General features: G+C 36.5%; 2 protein-coding genes across 3 annotated transcripts; both read right to left on the bottom strand.

The window, feature by feature from the left end:
- LOC18783086 (probable nucleoside diphosphate kinase 5) lies at positions 4,683 to 7,310 on the bottom strand. Of its 2 annotated transcripts, none has more exons than XM_020558812.1 (6): positions 7,221 to 7,310; positions 6,920 to 7,014; positions 6,433 to 6,651; positions 5,523 to 5,630; positions 5,278 to 5,387; positions 4,683 to 5,062 (listed from the first exon to the last, which is right to left on the bottom strand). In XM_020558812.1, exons 2-6 carry the CDS (start codon positions 6,994 to 6,996, stop codon positions 5,031 to 5,033), a joined length of 546 nt encoding a protein of 181 aa, XP_020414401.1. In that variant the 5' UTR covers positions 6,997 to 7,014; positions 7,221 to 7,310; the 3' UTR covers positions 4,683 to 5,030. The 2 variants fall into 2 exon arrangements, with proteins under 2 accessions (XP_020414401.1, XP_020414402.1); XM_020558813.1 differs by lacking the exon at positions 7,221 to 7,310 and adding an exon at positions 7,139 to 7,212.
- Positions 14,340 to 19,750, bottom strand: LOC18783935 (inter-alpha-trypsin inhibitor heavy chain H3). The gene is made up of 13 exons (XM_007216916.2): positions 19,183 to 19,750; positions 18,675 to 18,821; positions 18,169 to 18,381; positions 18,010 to 18,099; positions 17,753 to 17,869; positions 17,184 to 17,453; positions 16,754 to 16,910; positions 16,569 to 16,646; positions 15,978 to 16,078; positions 15,615 to 15,785; positions 15,363 to 15,437; positions 15,044 to 15,160; positions 14,340 to 14,802 (listed from the first exon to the last, which is right to left on the bottom strand). The coding sequence occupies exons 1-13, from the start codon at positions 19,558 to 19,560 to the stop codon at positions 14,467 to 14,469; spliced, it is 2,250 nt and encodes a 749-aa protein (XP_007216978.2). The 5' UTR covers positions 19,561 to 19,750; the 3' UTR covers positions 14,340 to 14,466.

Consider the following 22,036-nt stretch of genomic DNA (forward strand, 5'->3'; position numbering starts at 1 on the left):
CTAGCCCAAAAAACATTCTGTTTAATTCTTTACTTTGCTTTTAATTTATTTACTCATATAGTTTAAGCCGCACCCATACTTAATTACACATGGGTCAATCTGATTTTGCGGACACATTGTTCTGGAACATCTGCTGTGAATTGTAGCCTCTGTGTCACCAATTTTATCCACATGAAATTTGGAACCAATCTCTATACAATTTTGCTATGCTACATTTTGTCCAACTTGTGATTTTTAATGCCTTAATTGTGTACTTAAATCCCTTTTAATATTTCATGGTTTTCACCAACCTCTTCGACAACCTTCTTCTTCTTCTTCTAACCTCAATACATGCACATAAATCAGTCACTTTTGTACTTTGTACTAGAACTCTGCAATTTTGCAAGTAGTCAAGTCATTTACTTTGGAATGAAGCATATGCTTAGTCTATCATGGTTTGCACAAAAAAGTTGCTTGCTTCAAACACTGCTTTTGCTATTAATTCTCACAAAGATGTCAGTAGATGCCCCTCCAAAAATGGCATTTGTTAACATAATGCAGTTTCAAAGTCCAGCCTATCAATATGCTAGCTTTTTGTCACCGAGGGCCGTTTGGGAGTGATTTTGGAAAGGCCAAAAATCACGTCTATGAAGAATCACTTCTCCATATAATCACTTAAGGTGGTTTTAAGAGATTTTATAGAGAAGCGCATGAAAGCTTCTCCCCAAAATAACTTAAAATCACTTAAAGTGATTATATGAATGAGTACATAGGATATGCTTCTCCTCATAAGTGGTTCTAGCCTTCCCAGAATCACTCCCAAGTTCCTAACTTACTTCTGAAAGTGCTTTTTTTATCTTCTTCCATTAATACTAACATTTCATACAGATGGCAGATGGGAAAATGTTGCTCCCAAAAGGGCATCTTGGTAGCATAATTCAGTTTTGAATCCTACAACAAATTATTTTGCCACTGCATTTGCTTGTCCAATGCACAAGCTTTCAGCAGGAAAAAAACAATGAGCCTAATGGGAACAGAACAGAGTAGAGGAAGCCTTAAGAAATTTTACTCTGGCCAGCAGATAACAGTTGGAGGCTACCTAGCAATGTACATCAGGAAACTTTGCTGAAAAGTTTATGAGAATAAAAATGACATGTTGATGGCAGATCCAGACAAATGGTTTAGGTTATAGGAACTTGGAGGCATGGGCAGCATGCAACATTAGCAATTTATCCAAATATAACTTAAAATAATGGGGCCATGAACAAAAGGCCATCAATCTTCAAGTGAAGAAAAACCTCACGTTCGCGTGGGAATGTCCCTCACTCACCGGACTGGCAGCCTCATAATCTCACCTGCCTCCCCCCAAATCTTGTAGGGCACAAAAAACCTCTCACAACAATGCCAAGCTGCTTCAAACTCATGGACCCTTTGGCCAAAAAGAACATCTCATGGACCCTGTTCTTCTAAGGACCAATAGAAATGCTACACTAAACACTAGTGTTATGAAGTTCAGCAATGTTTGGGACCGTTTTTGGAATGCTTAAAAGTGTTTTCTAGCAACTAAAAGTGCTTTTGACAACATTTGATAGAAAAAGTTAAACTGACTTTTTTGGAAAGCACTTTGAAGCACTTGGGTTTTTAATAAAAATTTCAACATGCTTCTGTTAAAATTGCTAAAAATAAAAATATTCAGGAGCAGTGTTTTCTATAAAAATAGCTGCAAACAAGCCCTTATTGTACGTAGTTAGTGATTGTCTATTTGTTAATTCCCTTTTTTCATAATAAAAGTACAACTAAAGTTTAGTTATCATTCAAGAGGAACGTGTATTTTTGGTTACATTGGGAGGAAAGAAACCCCTTGGAGTTTCGAATTTGGGTGTCAAGCAGAGGGAAAAAGGGAGGCCATCACTGTGTTACCTGCTCTCGACAGAGGAACATGTATTTGATAGCAATGAAAACTTACATTCTTTGAAGTTAAATTATACCTGAAAGGGCAAAAGGATAAATAATATACCACACATGCCAAAAGTACTATTGGTCAAGTTATTGGAAAGATCTGGTCATTTCCCAAGAGATATTTCAAAGTTTAATCTCATTTCATGACCACCGTCACCAAGATATGCAGGAAACACAAAATGAAGATGAAGAACATGTTGGAAAAATCTCATTGAAACATGAGCAGAACAAATCCCTCTGCAACAAAGAGAAGCAGAAAATTCTTCAACTACAGATCTCTATTTTGAAGGGACACCTAATATTATGGAGACATATTAATTGACTTGAAATGAACCATATCAAGCAATTTGATGACTGCCCATTTTTCCAAAATCCTACTAAAAAACACCCCCATTGAATCCCAAAATTGATAAAAATGCATGGTTTTTGTTGTGTTTATCAAACCCTCATGAAACCAAAAGATAACATATTTCGTTGCAAATTATGAGTTGATTGGCCAATACGAATGGAGTCTAGTCCAATAAAAAAGGAGATAGACTTGCGGACCAATGATTTCACGGTCGAACTCCTATGTAACTTTGGTAGTGTGTGTTTATATTAAAATCAACAAACTGGCCAACTGTGAGATGTGAAGAAAGTTTTCAATTCAATGTAGGCTTCCACATCATCGTATTGTGGACCACCACAGTGGAGCCGGGTTAGGTTATGGCAGTTGGCCACGTGTCACGACAAAGAGAGTCCCATCATCTTCTGTCGGACCAACACGTGTACCAAAGAATGAGAGGTTGACTTGTACCAAAACTACCATGATTCATATCGTTCCTCGACTGCCCGAAAAAGGCAAAAACTCTCTCTCTCTCTCTCTCGTGATCTGCTAAATATCAAACAAATAGCAGCAAACCATCCTTCTGATTTCTGCATAATTAATTATATAGTTAATTCATTGCTTCTTTCAAGACCTCCCCATCTTCTTCTATATCTTTCTTAAACATGATTAATTTGGATTATACCAATATAAACAGTAGTATCTTAGAGACAAACCCTGAGAATTATAATTAAGTGAGCATAATTAAACACAGTTTACTTGGCTGAGTGTTGTGTCCTGTCACTCTCACATTGCAGGATGCCACATCAAATAAAGGCATTGCCCCAAAATCCAAGGCCAAAGCTTGGCTTAAACAAACCCTTTGATTGGTGCAAAGTTGCAAACCACTCTCACATGCATGGACAAAACTTAATTAAACAAAAACCAACATGTGAGATTGTGCAGTTCGTACAGAATTTTTTACATTGCTTAATTACTACTCGCATGTTGAACAAATCAATGAAGCTATGTGTAGGATGTTCTGTGGTTTATATTCTTAATACACGATTAACACTGCTAAACCGCACCTTAATTATAATCTATGAATGCAAGTGAAATTGTGAAATTGTGAAAATATCCAAATATATATTATGTACATATGTATCGTCACTGCATTTGTCACACTTCGCCTTATATGCCTAAAAAGTTGCTCAGAATTCGAAATTTTTCTCGAGATGCAAGCAAGGGCAAATGCAAAGAGTTTGAAAGAAAATCACTCCCACCAAGATTCAACTTTAATGGAGAAAAGAAAAAGAAGCCATGTGCATCTACTAGATGTCTAGGGTTTAGAATCCCAGCTAAATTAAGCAACCGTAGATTCTAGACTTTCTAATTTTGGAAAGCTATTCACTTTGTCCAACATAAACTAAGGCCTTGTGAGATGTGGAACTCTCTAGGCCAGAAGGCTGGTGCCATCATTGTAATTTGTATTGACCAAGCTCTTCTTTTATTGGATCTTCAATTAAATTAATAAATATAATGTGTCTTGCATTAAGACTAAGCAAATGTTTCATCTTGCAAGAAGGTCCTTAAGGACCTCAGAGCAATCAAAATGCAATATGTCAGTGACATGAAAGTAATAAACTATGGCCCGTGTCTCTCAGAACACAGAGAAACCCCTTATTTTTGGCTGTTGATTAGGACCTTGTTGGTCTAGTCTAGCTGTAGTTGGAATTTAATTAATTAGAGGGTTAAGTGTTTTTTTTTACAAACGATAATCTAACTTAAACTAATCTAAACTTGGGAAGGAGGATTCGAACTCGGATGCAAAATGGGGAGCACATCCGCTCTAGCCAATTTGGCTAAGTCCATATCTGCTTGAGGGTTAAGTTTAGATAACTTAAAAAATGAGAGTAAAACGAGTTTCAAGGCCAGCATCCTACTGGCATGCATACTTATATCAAGCAGTACCAGTTCACACTTAGCTTGTATGAAACCTTCAGGAACCCTTTTCAGTATATTTCATTTGAAATCTTAGTGAAGAATGGACTCAACGGTCTACAACTCTTGAACCACCAGATAAGAAAAGAAAAAAAGGGAAATCCAGCATTCAAGATACTCAAAACCAGTTGGATAACCTTCTGATATAGGCTTATTCTCCAAGTAGTTGGTCCATGCCACAAGAATTTATTAGCTTTCAGGAACAAAACCTTTTCTTGCTTATGCACAGAACCTCTCACTCTCAATATGTTGTGAGCGGTTCTGAAAAATAAAATGTTGTTAGCAGCTACACTCGGATTCAAATCACGAAAGAAAATGGAACTTATCACACACTTATCATTTTTTGTTGCATCTATTACGTATGTTGTTTGATTGTCAATCTAGATCATACATTCAATCAATGGTTTATATTGGAGTCTCCTAAAAACATGTCAGACAATTTAACAAGAAGACATTCCCCTTTTATTCATATGTACCCATTGGATACAAATTACCACCTGATGTACTGTGTGATTTCCAGCCTGTGATACTTTACTGTATCTAATAGATAAGATCACATATGAGTCTTTTTGGGATATCCAAAAGCAAAAACAAAGAAGAAAATGAGAAAAGAGCGGGATTGATAACACGTCAGAGTTAAGAATAAGGAGATTTTTACAAGATAGCAATTGCCTAACTGTCATAAGGGATTGGTACAAAAGTTGTCCTTGCCCTTCTAGACATGGTGTGGGACAATTGAGTGTAAAAAGGCTTCTCGAAGACTTGTAGGTCTGCGAGTTTTCACCAGCTACAATTCGTCATGTTCTGTAACTGCGCTGCCTGTCAAAATAAATAAGCAACATGCGTTTATGACACTTGAGGTTAGCAAGAGAAACTTTTCCTTTTCCCTTCACAACTCAGTTCAGCATTTCATTTAACATATTGAAATAACATTTTTGAGTCTGTAGTTGAGTTGTTAGACCATTTTCTTTATGGAAACCATTTGTAGGTATGCTGAATTCCAAAGCTAACATCACAACGTAAAAAGATTATACCTGAAGACTTTTCTTTAAAGAAAAATGAGATCTCTCGTTGAGCCGATTGAGGAGAATCTGACCCATGAACACAATTCTTCTGTATATCCAGCCCACACATGGCTCTGATGCTGGGGAATAAAAAAGGAACTAATCACGAGGAAATTCAAGGAAATGGATACCAGGTGACGTTGTATAATAGTATGAAACTATTTGAAAGAAAGAATCAACACGCAAAAATTAAGGATTAAATAATGACATAAGACCTGTTAGGATGAGTAATCTTTGCTTTGCTCGCATCAGTTGGGCCAATTAAAGCACGCCAATCTGCAACAGCGTTTTCCTTCTCCAAAACCATAATCAATACTGGTCCACTGATAAAAGTAATGAGTTGGAGGGAGAGAGAGAGAGAGAGAGAGAGCAAAGTCCCAATATAATGTAACAACATAAAAACATCACAGAAACTACCCCAATATCTGTTGTGAATTGAAGCTCATTCAAGCATCAATAGGATGAGAGCTAGAAAGAAACCCAGGGGAGAATGCTACCCTCATAATATGTCAATCTTCTGAGTAAAAGAAGGAAATATTTGCTACAACAGCAGTGCATTGTAGGACAAAGGCTTTTAAACAAGCGAGGTAGGCCTCGCAGTAAAGACTTCTCATAATTGAGAAATTGGGGAGAACCTCAACCCTCCAAATAACTAGTTCTATTAAGCTTCAGATAATTCTTGTACATGCATAAATAGCTTATGCGTAAGATGCATTTGAATTGCAATCAGTAAAGCACTGAGTGAAAAAAGATGCCTTGTTTTTTTGATTAGTTGTGACGAAGTGAAGAAAATACATATCTACGCTTATACACAAGTTTTGCACTTTGCAACTTCCATTGGCATGCATTTGTGCATAGGCAAAGCATGCATCTATGATCTATGTGTGTATGGCATAGATGCAAAGATATTAAGAAAGATAAAAGTTGACATGTAAAATGCATGTTATAGAATAAGAAAGATGTGAAAGCAAAAAAGGAAACACAATCAAAGAAAAACCATCAAAGATGTACTATGCATACAAAAAAGTAATTGACATGAAGCTTGCAAAGAGCAACCATCCAAACATATTGGTCCAGAAGTTAGCCAAGGAAACTAAGAAACATTTCCGTGAGTTTAATGGATACCTTGTCATGTACTTGACTAGGCTAGAAAAGAAGCTCCTCGAAGAATGTTCGGCATAGAAGCTCATTGCAGCCTCCTCATCAAGTTGAATGAGCATTTCCTTGACGATTCTAAAACCCGAATCAAAGATAGCATTCTTTATTTTATCAGTGCAGTTATCATACAACCCATCTGGCTTTATTATTGCTAATGTTTTTTCCTTCTCTGCAAACCCGTCAGACCTATATTTTGTTCGAAACATTAAATAAAAGAAGATAGGAGTAGACTCATATTCTGTTTGGTTGTGAGGAAAATGTAACAATAAATGTACGGAAAAGCAAGAAATTTTGCAATTTTGAAATATGCTATCGATATTTATCCGATGTGGGATATTATCTCGATATCAAATCATAAACTTTCTTTCATTTTCTGGTTTTATTTCAGCCACCAAAAAGGGGGTTTTTACTTTTAGTAATCAAAAGAGAAAGTTGAAGCCTTTGCTTTAATTACCTGCAAGGGAAAGACAGAGAGACCACAAGGACGACGACGAAGAGAAAGTTGGAGAGGAACGGAACTCTGGGGAGCATCGCGTAGCAGTAGATTCACTGTAAAAGCAATAAATTTACCAGATTAGCAACAATTAGAAATCGCAGAATCAGATAATTGACTGTTTGGTTGCCCAAATTGCCATGAAGATTGATACTTTTCGATCTGTGAGAGAGAGATTACGTTTTCTCGGTAACCAAACAGAAATTCATAATTGAATAGGAAAATAAAAAGATGCGCGGGAAAGGGCAAAAAATGGACAAACCAGAAAATGACAACTTCGAACACGCTGAACTCAAGGCTGAGAGTTTCAACTCTCAGTCAAACTTGAATTCGACGCACAACTAAATTGTGGTGTTACTACCGACCAGCGTTTATTTTAAAAATACTCATGGCTTGTTTGGTACATCATATTAGATTTTGGATAAGAGTAAATAGTCCATATTAGGTGTTTAGTGTCAATTTATATTATTTAATTACTAGCCTCTCTGCACGCGCTTCCGCGCCTGCGAGAGGCTTTTTAAATTAAAATTTATTTTAGATTTAAAAAAGATAATGGGTAGTTGTGTTCCATAAAAATAGGATTAATTATCTGATTTTTCTTTTAATTTTAATTTTTTTAATATGAAAAGGTGTGAATTTATCATATTATCCTCATTTAATTAATAATTTTAATTCTTAATGTTTGAATTAACCAAGGGCATTTTATGGTATTATGAATGTTTCACCATTCTCTGCTTTTTGCTTTATATATATAGATATAACTATTTTATATGGGTTTTACTTTTAATACTCTACCTGACTAACTAATATAACTCACACTAAATAATGCACACTTAATTATACAGTTAGAGAAAAAGAAAAATTAGGTATTGGACATAACTAACTTTACTAATTAGTATTTGAGACATTGGGTATTTTAGTTTGAGTTTTAATACCTAGAAAAGAATTGTAATTTTGGATTAGGCCAAAGAGGAGGCCCAGATTCGTTGGGTCTGTCTAAATTATATATGTAAAATACAATTTTACCCTTTTTTTTTATTTAAAGCGCTCTCTCTTCTTCCTCGTGCCGAGTCTGCTCTGAAGCAAAGCCCAATCATCGAAAACCAGATTAAAACACGGACCGCACTGAACTTGCCGATCAAAGCGCGATTATCCGCTAGGTTCTTCGCTAAAAGCCTAAGCTTGGCCGCAACAAATTGCTTGATGGCAGTCAACGACGATTGAAGGCCTTCGATGCAGATCTTGACCGTTAGTATAAGATCCTCTGGCGAAATGTAAGTTTCAAGTTTATTGCTGTGTCTGCGCGTGGCGATTGTAAGTTCTCCGTTAAGGCACAAGTTGCACAGTCAGGAGTTGCAAAGAGTTTAAAAGGATTGTTCTGGTATTGTATAATTATGCTTGTAGCTTACATGTTAGAGTCTTTTGTTTCAGGATCAAATCAGGTGGTAACAATTTGACTTTGAAAGGATGGCCTCTCACAGTAAGTTTTTGATGGATGGATAGATTTTTAGATTCGTACAATTAGAAAGTTTGTTGTGTATGTTTGGATAATTTCTTTTCTTTAGTTTCCAATCCTATATTAACACAATGGTAATATATATGTTGAATGCATCAAAGTGACATTCTTTCTGAATTTTGAAACTCAATTGTTCGTTGTTGTCTATCTCTGAAGTTGAGAATCTCAAAATGACCAAATTCTTATGTAAATTCATAATCTTTATTCTTTGCTGGTCCTATTATGCCTATTGAAGATACAAATATGCTGATTAAGGAGCTCTTATCTCCGTAGATTTCCTTCTGCTTGTAGTTGTAGTCGATATGGTGGTGTTTCCCCCCTCTGTGCTTCTACATGTTATCAAAAAGTTCATTGTCCTTTAGCTTATGAGAGTGTCTGTTTATTTGTAGTTAAAAATGGCTCATTTACACCAGCATCATAATCTTTATGCTCAACCATCATAAAGTTCAAATCTCAATCCCCACCAACAAGATAAAATAGGCTATGCATTTGTCTTGATTTGGAAATGGTTGATGCCATCACTATCATATGATATTTTGCAATACCATTTAAGCTTTAGTTCAGTGAAATTTTATTTAGGTTTTGCATTGTAGTTTTGCACAAATTACATAGCAGTTTTGGTAATTACAATTGGATTTTTGCTCTTTCCTTGGTCTTCAACCTCATCAATTTAAAGAGTAGAGGCTACGTAGATGAGGAATTAGGTGGACAAGAGAAGAGTAGAACTACCCAAGAGCAAGGGAACTCAAAATTGGACTTTTGGAAACTGCATTTCAGTTTTTATTTAATTACAATTGGATTTTTGCTCTTTCCTTGGCCTTCATCCTCACCAATTTGAAGAGTAGAGGCTACCTAGATGAGGAATTGGATGGGCAAGAGAAGAGTAGAACTACCTAGGGGTGGTAGAGATACATTGGAGGTTTTGCCCCGTAATCCATAGGTTGTTGGTTATTGAGTTGTTAAGCTAGTGTTGATTTGATTCCCTTCTCTTTGTACTTGTGGAGTTTGCTATCTAAATTATTTAGTTTGCAGCAATGCATATTTCAATTTTGTTTTGTTTCTAGCTATATTTTCAATTTCGACCTGGAAACTTGAGATCATATTGCGGTTCTTAGGATAGAGATGCTTGTTGTTTATGACATCACTGTCATATGATATTTTGCAATACCATTTAAGCTTTAGTTCAGTAAAATTTTATACAAGTTCTGCATTATAGTTTTGCACTAACTACATTGCAGTTTCAGAAACTGCATTGCAGTTTTGGAAACTGCATTGCAGTTTTTGTAATTACAATTGGATTTTTGCTCTTTTCTTGGCCTTCAATCTCACCAATTTGAAGAGTAGAGGCTACCCAGATGAGGAATTGGGTGGGCAAGAGAAGAGTAGAACTACTCAAGAGCAAGAGAACTCAAAATTGGACTTTTGGAAACTGCATTGCAGTTTCAGAAACTGCATTGCAGTTTTCATTTAATTACAATTGAATTTTTGCTATTTCTTTGGTCTTTAACCTCACCAATTTAAAGAGTAGAAGCTACCTAGATGAGGAATTAGGTGGGCAAGAGAAGAGTAGAACTACCTAAGAGCAAGAGAACTCAAAATTGGACTTTTGGAAACCGGAAACTGCATTGCAGTTTTCATTTAATTACAATTGTTTTTGTAGCTGTTTTCGTTTTTGTTTTTATTTTTAACATAATTGATATCTACATTATATTTTTGTTGCAGTTTCTGTTTTTATTTGCAGTTTTTGTGTGAATAAGTGTTGAAATGCTTTTTATTTTTTATTTTTTTTAATAAATCATTGATTGTTTATATAAATATTGTATAATTGAATAAATATTACAAAATCAAATTTGGTGTAGTGGTTTGTGAGTGAGCCTTCCTCTTTTGAGGGTCAAGGTTCGAGTCCATTCAATAACACAATCTTTTTTTTAAAGGTGAATAAAGGGCAACGGAGTTGGTCATCTACAGACGGTGGCAGGCGATGGCGGCCAACAGTGGTGGTGGCAGGTGGCCGGCGGCGGGAGTCCGACGGTGGTGGTCGGCGACGGGCGGTGGCGGCCAACGATGGTGGTGGCAGGTGGCTGGCAGCGGGAGTCCGGCGGTGGTGGCCGGCGGCGAGATATGATTGGCTAGATATGGATATGTGGCATAATATGCTTGCCTTAGAAGGAGTGGCATTGTGTGCAATTTTGATATGTTTTAATGATATTTTTGTAAAATTAAGTACCACAATTTGGTCTTTTGCCTTATGCTAATTAGATGAAATTGTATTACTATCTTCCAAATTAGTAAACTATATTGTGTTTTAAAACTAAAGCTCCCTAGAGAAAAAGAACATACATGTTCACGTGAAAAATCCGACGACGCTATTTTCATCTTCTTTTCCCTAGGGTTCTTCTCTTCTATCTCCTCCAAGGTTATTCTCTTCACTTTTCTCTCTCTCTCTCTCTCTCTCTCTCTCTCTCTCTCTCTCTCTCTCTCTCTCTCTCTCTCTCTCTCTCTCTCTCCAATATGCTTCTTTTTTCTTCATCTTCTCTTTCTTTATATATTTCCTATTTTATTAAATCTTTGTGGAAATTAGGTTATGAGTTTTTCCTTTTTGACCTTTTTTTTCTTACTGTATTCAAACAATACATGCGGCTGTGTATCCAACTCAATAATCAAATAATCAAATAATCATCATGCGGTTGTGTATCCAACTCAATACATGTTGCTGAGTTTTTTTCTTTATGTATTTCATCTTCTCCAGATATCCAACTCAATAATCAAATTATCATCCCAAGTGAGCGATTAGAACAATATATGCAGCTATTGTTTTTCTTGCTGTATTTTTTTTCTTTCTACTTTTGGTGCTTTGTTGGTTTGTTTTCTGGTTATTTCCGTGTTGCTACTGTTGGCTGTTGATTCTCTTCTTGCCTTCTTTTGTTGGGCTTCAATATATTCTCATATTGTCTATATTTCCACTAAAATTATCAACAAAAAAAAAATTGTGAAAAAATAGTCCGATCCTATGTTATCTGGAACAACACCAAACACAATATAACTTAGTCAGACTATTCATCTGGAACAGCACTAAACGTCTTATAATATTATGGATAAACCGTCAATAATCTCCGAAACAAATTAATATTATCCGACAAAAATTAGCCAGTATAATCCGACGTGCCAAACGAGTCCTCAAGGTTTTATTAATGAGGAAAAATAATAATAAAATTGGACTTAGATTTTGGCTTTTATTGAATAGTCATTGGATATGAATTGATGACATATTTACTAATTCGTAATCGAAATTGGAGGAATTCAACGCATCTTGCACTACATTTTAGTATTTACCTATTTTTTCAATGATAATTTAAAGGACAAACTACAGTATACCCCCCAACCTATAGGGTAATTTACGAGTTCATACCCGATTTTGGAGACATTAACCAGTACATACTCAACGTCGTGAAAACCCTACAATTTGCCCCCTCTGTTAGCGAGATCATTAGAAAATCCATTATCTGCCTATGTGGCATTTGTGGGACCTATTTTTTAATTGACGTGGGGTTCCACGTGGACAAAAACTAATAAAAATTTTACTTTTAAAATTATTTTAAAATTTTAAACTTATTAAATTAAAAAATTTATATTAAAAAAATTTAAAACCCTACCCAGATTCTCTCTTTCTCCCGATTTCTTCCACATTCCTCCCAATTTCTTCCCCCTACCCAGATTTCTTCCCCCACCCAAGCAGAAAACAAAACCATTTCGGTTTTTTTGTTCGCACCAAAAATCAAAACTTCGGAGTCTACAGACTCTCCCATGGCTGAAACTACGAAGAAGCCACCCAAAGATATTAAAAGCGATGATGAAGAGGAGCAGATGTTCGAAAGCCTCGGATTGGATGGTCGTCTTATTCGTGCCCTAAACAAGAAGAAAATTTCTTGTTCAGATCGAGCGAAGCCACATAAAGCTCCTCCTTTGATCGAACGAAGCCTGAAGTTGGGGCTTTTTAGTGTTCTGCAACCTTAGGGTTTGAATTCAAATTTGAATTTGATCAATTAATTGACAAAGTACATATTAGGTTCCGAAATCAATTTGAGTTTGGTGGGTTATGGCGATTGGCCTGTTTTTTTTTTTTTTTTGGTGGGTAGGGGAATATGGGGTCAGCGAAGTTGGGTTGGCTGGGTGTGTGGCGTGGGTTTCTAGAGGAGGGTGGGTGTTGGATAAGGGTGGGCATCGAGACCGAAAAACTGGAACACCGAACCAAACAGGTGAAAAAAAATCGGTTGACAAAAAAAGTCAACAAATCGGACCGAAATCAGATCGAATCGGTTCCAACCAGCTTCGATTTCGGTTTTACACCCCACTGCACCGGACCGGACCAAACTGGACCGGTCATATATATATATATATATATATATATTTTTATTTTTACAAAATTTTAAAATCTAATGCCATATTTTAAATTTTATAATCACTATTTTTCCAAGTTCAACTTCAAAAAAGTTATAAATGTATGAATTGGATTATTTGTTATTTTATAAGCCAAAAAAAATAAGTTATTTATTTTTTTTTTTTTATAAAAAAAAAATTTGGAAAAAAATTAAAAATTAAAAATTAATAATCATGTTCAAAACCGGAACCGGTCAGAACCAAACCGGCCTGTTATTGAAATTTTTTTTACCTAAACCGGACCGGTTAAATAGTACCGATTTCAGTTTCGGTTTGAGGTGAGAATCGGACCGAACGGGACCGCGCCTACCCTTAATGTTGGATGTTGGGGCTTAAAGACTTAGGGGTGGTGTTAGGCTGGGGTGGGCTAAGAGATTTCAGGTCTCTGGGTAGGGAGGGAGGGTGGGTCTGATGGTTTTTTTTTCCTAATGGGTTTTGGGGTGGGCGACGGGAGAGGGGTGGCTGAGATGTAGGGTTGAGTCGGGAGGAAGAGAGGGGGTTGGCTCCTCAACGGCCTCACTCCTCGTGCAGCTTTTTTTGTCTGGGTTTTTTGTTTTTGATTTTTCGGTATTCATGGTGAAGGGAGGGAGGAGAAGATGGCAGACATGGGTCTGCGAATTTTCCCTTCTAATTCGTCTTCATCATTTGAATTGGCACTGGATTTTTTGGGCGGTGGCTGGGTTGGTGGGTTTTGGGAGATGGCTGGGTGGTTCTTTGGGCGGCAACGGGAGAGTGGTGGCTGAGAGGTGGGGTTGAGTTGGGAGGGAGAGAAGGTTGGCTGGGTTGGAGAAGGGAAATGGGAATTTTTTTTTCGTTTTTTTTTTCATTTTTTAATGATTTTAAAATTATTTTTAACATGTACATAATTTTTTATTAGTTTTTTCGTCCACGTTATCAAAAAATGAGTCCCATTTTTGACACGTCAGCATTTAACAGACTCACTAATAGTTTAGCTAACGGAGGGGGCAAATTGTAAGGTTTTCGCGACATTGAGTATGTATAGGTGAATGTCCCTAAAATCGGGTATGAACTCGTAAATGACCCTATAGGTTGGGAGGTTTACTGTAGTTTGTCCTAATTTAAATATAAAAAAAGGGAGATTCACTATCATACTCAATATAGGAGCCCAAATTATAAAAAATCCTATATGAAATGGACTTTAGAAATACACCCAAAGCTTATTTACAACATAACAAAAAGGTTTTTAACTTTTTTTAAATAACAAAATTGCCATAAATTTCTTAAAACAAACCCAACCCAAAACCTCATAAAAATGCTCAAAACACTCAATAGGTCATCAAAGTAATTTAATAATCAAAATTAAATTCAATAGGGTCAGCTGTCATTTTTGGGTTTGTTTATAGAAATTAAATAGTGTATGGTTTATCTATATTATTAGTGCTAAGAATGGGTATATGACTAAATATCTCATTAAAAAACATTCTTAATGGAGCAATTCAAATGAGAAAATATATTAAACATTGAAAATACAACACAAAGGTTATATATACAAACATTAGATTCTTGTTTGTGCCTTGCTGTTTTCAGTTACATTTCATCCTGAAAATAATTCAAAGCAACAATTGATGCACTCAAAACAAGCAAGGGCAGCGCAGACTTGCGTAAGAAGAATTGCACACTGGTTGTTCATGTGTGAACAAGTCCTAATGAAACACATGCAACAGACGCGATCAAGTACTTGGCTACAGCAGTTGGAAGCAGCCTTAAACAAGAGCTCCGTTGGATCAGCTGGCTTTACTTCTTCGCTTGCCGGTGCTTTATTCTCAACCGTTGCCTTCAAGTTACCGAACCCAACACCCAGGTTTCCGAGGACTATGACCTTCTGGCGATTTGACTCCGTCTTGTTCAGCTGGGTAAATTTGTTGTAGACCTACTTGGGAAGTAGGAACAATGTGATTACGTTTTGTTGTTGCTAAGCAATAAGATATTACTTTTTTGATCAATTAGGGGAAGGGGCATTCGATCTTAAAATTAGACCAATAGATAGTTGGTCAATAAGAGATTACTTAGATTTGATGTGAGAGCTAACTGGTAAAAGGACCTAGAAAATTACAAGGTATGGGTGGCTAGCTAAGATTTAAAAGACATGGGAAGAGCCTGAAGATGCATACCCCTTGTATCGTAACGGATTCCGGCACCCTCTTCCCGTTATCAGTCTGCAGACTCTGCACTAGTATCATGCAAGTGTACTCAGATGGGACCCCGGTTTGTTTGCTCATTTTGGAAACCTACAGCCAAAGCAGATTGGACAATTGTGATTGATGTCAAATGAATACATAAGTCAGGACTCGGCTACAAAAATATGAACATCATCATTCGCGTTAACACTTAATAATGCATCTACCAAAGGACCGTTAAACTATATTCAGAGATAACATGAAATTTGAATAGGAAAACAATGAGGGTTATGGTCTTTGCTTAGCAACGAACCTTCTCTTCCAGCTCTTTACTTCCCAATAACCAGGCATGAGCTGTAAGCATGTCAATGTGCCTTCTCGCAAGCACCTGTTCCAGGAAAAAAAAAACAGGTAAGTCCACTTATTTGAAGAGAAAAGAAGAGAAAAAATGGTAAGTTCACTAATATCAATAGTACGTGCAGGGAAGGGCAGCAAATTATTGAATACTATGGTTCTACACAACATTTTTCAATTTCATATCACATATAAGGTACAAGGTCGGTACCCGATCAAGTGGAAATTCCTTGGATCTTTGTACTTTCAAGTCTATGACAAAATTACTCATATCAGCCAAGGTACCACGAACTTTGATGGAGTCGGGAAAACTTCCCTCATATCTGCCTGATATGATCAATGGACTCCCAGATGAAAGGTCTGGGATATGAGATGGAAACAGCTGCAAGGAGGATCAAAGAAGAAGTACGACGTACCACTATGCAATTAGAAATTGGAATACACAATTTTTATTAATAAAAGAAACCAATAGGAATATACAAAGTCCTCCAAGTAAAATAGACAATAATATCAATAATCCTCAAAAGACAAACATGGAACACAAAATTTCAGCCGACGTCCAAATCTAGCATACCTCAAGCGAATCGAGACATTCTAAAGCGTCGATGGTTATATTGGCAAGAATCACTGATGAAGCACTTGTGAATAGCCTTTGCATTTTGTAGTCAATTGAATCTGGAAAAATAAAATGAATCATATAATAAGAGATCCCTATTTCAACAGTAAATAACAAATTTGCAGATTGAAAATAACTTTATTTAGCATTTAGTTTGCCTGTGACAACAAACTTTTTCACAAACACTTTGTTAGGAATCTCTCTTGAGGTAGACTGAGGTTCATTACAATACAATATTGCAAGTCTACCACTAGGTCAGTGGACAAGAGCGTCTACCAAAATGTCAAACCCCAAAAATAATATATATAGAAGTATCTACTTGTACACAGATGCGAGAGAGAGAGAGAGAGAGAGAGAGAGAGAGAGATATATATATATATATATATATTCTTGTAATGCTCTTAACCAAGACTTCATAATTTTTATATCATCAAACAATATTAAAATCAGTACTTACAAAAGAAAAATTACGTAATTTTGTATAGATGACTTGTTATCGTGGTGAACGATGATGAAATCACAATAAAATAAAGGGGGAACGAAACTCACCTGCATCATAAGCAGCATCATAGTAACCCCTCCCAATTTGGGCTAGCATTTGCAGGAAGTAATGATTACAATATAAACCTGGCAAGAAATTTCAGAAACATTAAATTCTAAAACTCTAAAATAAAGATAGTAAGAAGATTTGTCAAGATTACAACAGTTATCGAAACAGCTAAAGGAATCTTTACCTATGCCAAAAGTAGATATGCGAGGACAAACCGAACCAGCACTTGTAAGGTAACCTTTCATAATAGTGCAAATCTCCCTTTCATCTTCAACAGCCCCATCAGTAATGAGGAAAATGAAAGGAATTGAATCACTGGTTTTGGCCAACAACTGCATAGCCTAAAGTAAACCAGATCACAGGATACAAAATCAGATACTGTTCGAAGAGTGTGTGTGTGTGTGTGTGCACAGTTGAATATTGGACATGTAAAACTCAACATGTTATGCATGGCATATAGTGAGTACAGAGATGTAAAAACGAAAGCTCAACAGAAATATAAAGATCTCTGATTTTTATTATAACCAATTAAAGATTATTGTTTAACTCAAAGAGACAAATCATTTGAATACAATTGATTGGTCAGTGGTCACTAGGAAGAGGAGTTAGCATACCTGTTTGAGGGGAAGCAAGATATTTGTACCACCATTTGCAGTAAGATTAGTGCTAGCCCACTCCTTAGCTTTTAGCATTGCTTCATTTGTTGCCAGCTCCATTGATGCTGAGAATAAGTGAACCTCTCCATTGAAAGCTATAATGTTGAAAGTATCATCTCGGTTGAGATTAGAGAGTGACGCCAATAGTGCATTCTTTGCATTTTCAAGAGGGTCTCCCAGCATGCTTCCACTTATATCAATAATAAATATAACTTCCTTTTTGAAAACCTATATAAAATTAAACTGGGATTACACATTTGCGAAAAAGACTGCAAAGCCTCTGTTCAAAAATCAAAAAGGGTTTGGGACTCTGGGGCAAGATGTTTAACAAAATGGAACTGGCAATTTGACCTTCTTTTAGGAGTGACAATGCCAGTAAAGACTCAACGTAACATGATCAAGATGCATTCCTCCCCCGCATATTCACCCGTGGACTCACTCTTGCCCTTCCCTCCCACCCTCCCTTTAATTGGGATTTCCTCTGTTTTCTTAAGCAATGAATAGGTAGTATATTAGAGCTAACGAACCTTCCTAGTCTGGCTATTTCCGGGGAATAGATAGAAGCAAAACATCTCTCTATCGTCAAAATCACGAAGTGATGGGGATTGCAAAAGCACACCACCAAATAAGTCACTTGAACAAACCTGTAAATACAGCCACCAACATAGATTAATTACACATGTATCATTACTGCTTTATAACCATCATTTTCCCAAAACACTATTCAGAACTGGTGAATATTTAAAGATCCATTCAAAACACAAACAAAAATTCAAAGTCTTACAGTGTATGAAAAGCTGAAGCCTGCACTTGACCATGATGATACCTCTGCTTCATATGAAAAACTCAATCTACCACTTTGGCGCCTAACTTCCTGGAAATAATAAATCAACATCAGTTCAAGTGTGTCCAGGCCTAAGTGGGACTTATGAAAATGATTTACCTTAAGAGGATGGCTGGTACTTTGGCATAAAACTTCTGCGTCAATACCCGTATTCACATTCAACAAAATCTTTTCTCCTTTCACATTTTTTTTCGACACGGGATTGACACATGCTGGAAAACTAAAAGGTATACTGAGGGAAAACTGGCCAGCGTGATACAACAATTTCTGAGACCATCGAATTTTGAATGAAAGGAAGGAGCCTCCGTCAATCTGAAATATACAATATATTGTAAGAACATATTCAATAAAGAGTAAGCTACTCTTACCACATTTGTATACCACATTCTCATACCACCTTATGTGGCAAATGAAGTGGACATTCACATCAACTAAAAAGTATCAATAAATCATAAAAGAAAATAAAATGTTACATTAATTTTAATTGATGTGGTTGTCCAACTCATCTGCCACATAAGGTGGTATGGAAATGTGGTAAGAGTAGTATTATTCTTCAATAAAAGTTACAAAAGTTCACTGCTGGTCACCGCAAGTTGAAATCTAACCTGTGGGACTTTTAGGGTGTATATCTGGCGTTTCAGAAAGTACCCATCTTTGGCCACTTTCTCCTTATTTGTTGTGTCTTCTGCTGTGATTAGTTGAGTACTATATGATCTTCCGGTAATTTCAGCCTCAACACCTAGAAGTGAACCCTGTTAGCCACATGATGTTTTTCTTGAGAATTTAAAAAATATAGCTTCATCCCTCAGAGGAAAAGTAAATTCACAAACATCTATATAGCATGAAATAACCAACCAATCTTTCTAATATTAACAAGACAATTAGAAATTTACCATGTACCATATATTCTACTCGTATCTCATCCCAATTCCAATTACTAATCTCTTCAACTTTCTTAATTTGGATTAACTATTAGCACAGCCCATCACTTTCTCTTCAACATCAATGAAACTACAACACTCTTCATCAATTCACTCTTTTTTTTTTATGGACCAAATAAATACACAGTTTCTAGTTCTATACAATCCAATTCGTCAAGAAAATTCGAACTACCTTATCGCCCATCGGTACCGCGACGCGACAATCGCACCTCTTTCCCGCGGAAACACAATGCACGCGCCACGTGCCGTTCACAGTAACGAACGCAGTGTCCAAATAGCTCTCGATTTCCATAGCTATCCCATGCATATGCAGAGGTATCAAAGCCGGCGGCTCACACATGCCGTGAACGTACGGCTGGTAGCTCGGAATGTCCGGATTATCCACGACTGAGGGGTCGGGTACGACCGCGTATACCATCGGAGCCTCCGGCAAGTACGACTCCGACGACCTGGTCATCGCCGACGGGTCTGGAACCGACTCTTTGCCGTAGAACACCCGCTTCGAGAGCCCGAGGCCGTACTCGACGCAGCTGGAGAACTCGGCGGCCATATCGCCGGCGGAGGTTTTCCGGCGAAGGTGATGTCCTCGCAGCTAGAGGTGGTGATGGTTTTCAAGGAGATGCGAGTGTGAGAGGTAGGCGAAGGCCATTTTAAATAGCTGAGGCCTTTTGGCTTTTGAAGGGCAGTTAGAAGAAGAAGAGAGTGAAGGCGAAGAGGGACGAACGCAGAGCTGGAGGGAAAATTAATTTTTTTATTAACTGTGAAATTAATGGATTATTTAATGGTGAAATGACGAATGGGCGGATGCCACGTGGTGGAATTATCTCGTGCAGAGCTTTTCACCAGATAAAGACAATTCGAAGGGGACAGGTCATTTACGTGGAGGGTGGGATCATGTGCGGCGACGTTCGATGAGGAAGTCCTGTGCTCCCTAATGGGACCCTACCTACCTACGATGCAGCCAAGGAGCCAGCCAACCACTGCCATTGCCAACTGTGTTAATACTTTTATTTATTTATGAACAACTGGCTAATAATTTCAATATTTTCAGCTTCAATTGTTTTAAAAGGTAATTACTTTCTTAAAACTTTTTTTGTTGGTGACCAATGAAAAAGGACAATAACCTGTACATCGGTAGTTTCATGTTTGAATTTCATGACATTTTGAATCATTTATTAAGAGCATTCATAATTATGCTCTCTATTTTTTAGTTAAATTTTAGCTAAAAACATATAAAATTATTTTAGGAGCTCTCTATAAAATTTAAACTCCAATTATGCTCTATAGTTTAGGAGAGAAACTCTCATGTAACGAGGATAGCACTTTTTGCTATCCTCGACCAATAATGCAGTGACACGTAGGATAACTTTTTCACGTATCATTGTTTTATTAGTCGGAGATAGCAAAACAGTGCTATCCCCGTTATAGGTAAGTTTTTTCCTAGTTTAGGGAGTCATAAATGCTATAACTCTTTTTTAATTGATCAATCTCTATTAAAAAATAATATAAAAATAATAAACATGAAATTAAAGGTTTGGAATACTCATTAAATAAAGCAGCACTAAATTATAGGGAGCCACTAGGAGTTCTTTCTCTCTATAGATTTATGAGCTCCTAGAGGTCTCCCTATTTTAGGAGGTGGATAGGGAGCATGGTTGGAGTTGTATTTTTCCAAATCCTCCCTAAAATTTGTCTAAGGAGATGGTTTAGGGAGCCCATTGTAGATGCTCTAATGAGCCTAACTTAAGAACATTTTTAAATGACAAGGCAAAACTCACTTTGCCCACATCAATTTTTAGCCCCTCGAATGAATTAGGTTAGAAGTAAGGCAACCGTATAACATGACATATATGTAGATTATTAATAAAGTGATTTGTTCTAACCATTTGACGCATTGCTTAAAATAATAAACTTTTTATGAAGTAAATGTTACAGGCCAACGTGTCACATAGACTATCAAATCAAATGACACAATTTACCCAAATCTCATAATTGTAACTTGTAACGTAATTGGGGGAGACAAATTGATATTGTGGTGCCCCATCAATCACCTTTGTTTTTTTAGAGCTCCAAAGAGCAGATTTGAAGATTCTTGGTGAAGATGGTAAAAACATCATATTTAAAAGTGGATGACTTTTGGGGAAGACTTGAATTTTAAATGATGTTTTGAGTAAGGTGATTGTGGAATTGGAGAGAATTGTTTAGATAGAGGCCTTGAGCTTCTTTGCCTTAAATGAAAGGGAAGCATGTTTGAGGTGGAGATTAATGTTTTAGTTGGTTAGAAGGGGATACCTACCTTTGATTCTATGCTATTTTGTTATGCACTTGAACTCTTGCCATGAACATAAAATAAAATAAACATATTAGTTAATATGAAAATGGAAAAATGTGTGGATTATACTAAACTTATTAAATGGGAGCCACCAAACCAATTATTATTATTTTTAATTTTGCTTTTAAAATTATGTAAAATTAAAAACCATTATGGTTTTGTAGTGGGATTAAAATTTCTTCAACCCAACAAACTTAACCATGACTAAAAACTTGTCAAAAGCTTTCTTCTCTCATGATCATTTTTATATGCTTATTCATCCAAACCATGTTTTTTTTAATAAAAATTTTGTATGTGTGAATCACACATTAAAGAATAATCATATAATACATGGTTGTGAAAATGCCACAAAGCCTCACGTTAAAAATATGAAAAGGACCTCATTTAAGTCTTTGTTCACCTTTAAGTCTTTAATAAAGACATACACTAGCTAGAATAAAAAATAAAAAATTCAACCGGGTCTAGACCTGTGTTTTCTGCTCACGGTTGTCTCTATCGTTATATTAAAAAAATAATCCCCTTTCCAAACAAAACCGCTAATTAAGGAGGGTGATTATTACTTGATAAGTTGCTTTTTAGTCTTTGAGTGGAGGACCTAAATATTTGTCTGCCACGTTTACTAAAATAAATGCAGCTACTAATCATGTACGAAGAGGACCACCGTGGTCCATATGGCCTACTATGTGGTCCATCA

The sequence above is a fragment of the Prunus persica genome, chromosome G3 (assembly GCF_000346465.2).
Source record: "Prunus persica cultivar Lovell chromosome G3, Prunus_persica_NCBIv2, whole genome shotgun sequence".
NCBI classification, from domain to species: Eukaryota; Viridiplantae; Streptophyta; class Magnoliopsida; order Rosales; family Rosaceae; genus Prunus; species Prunus persica.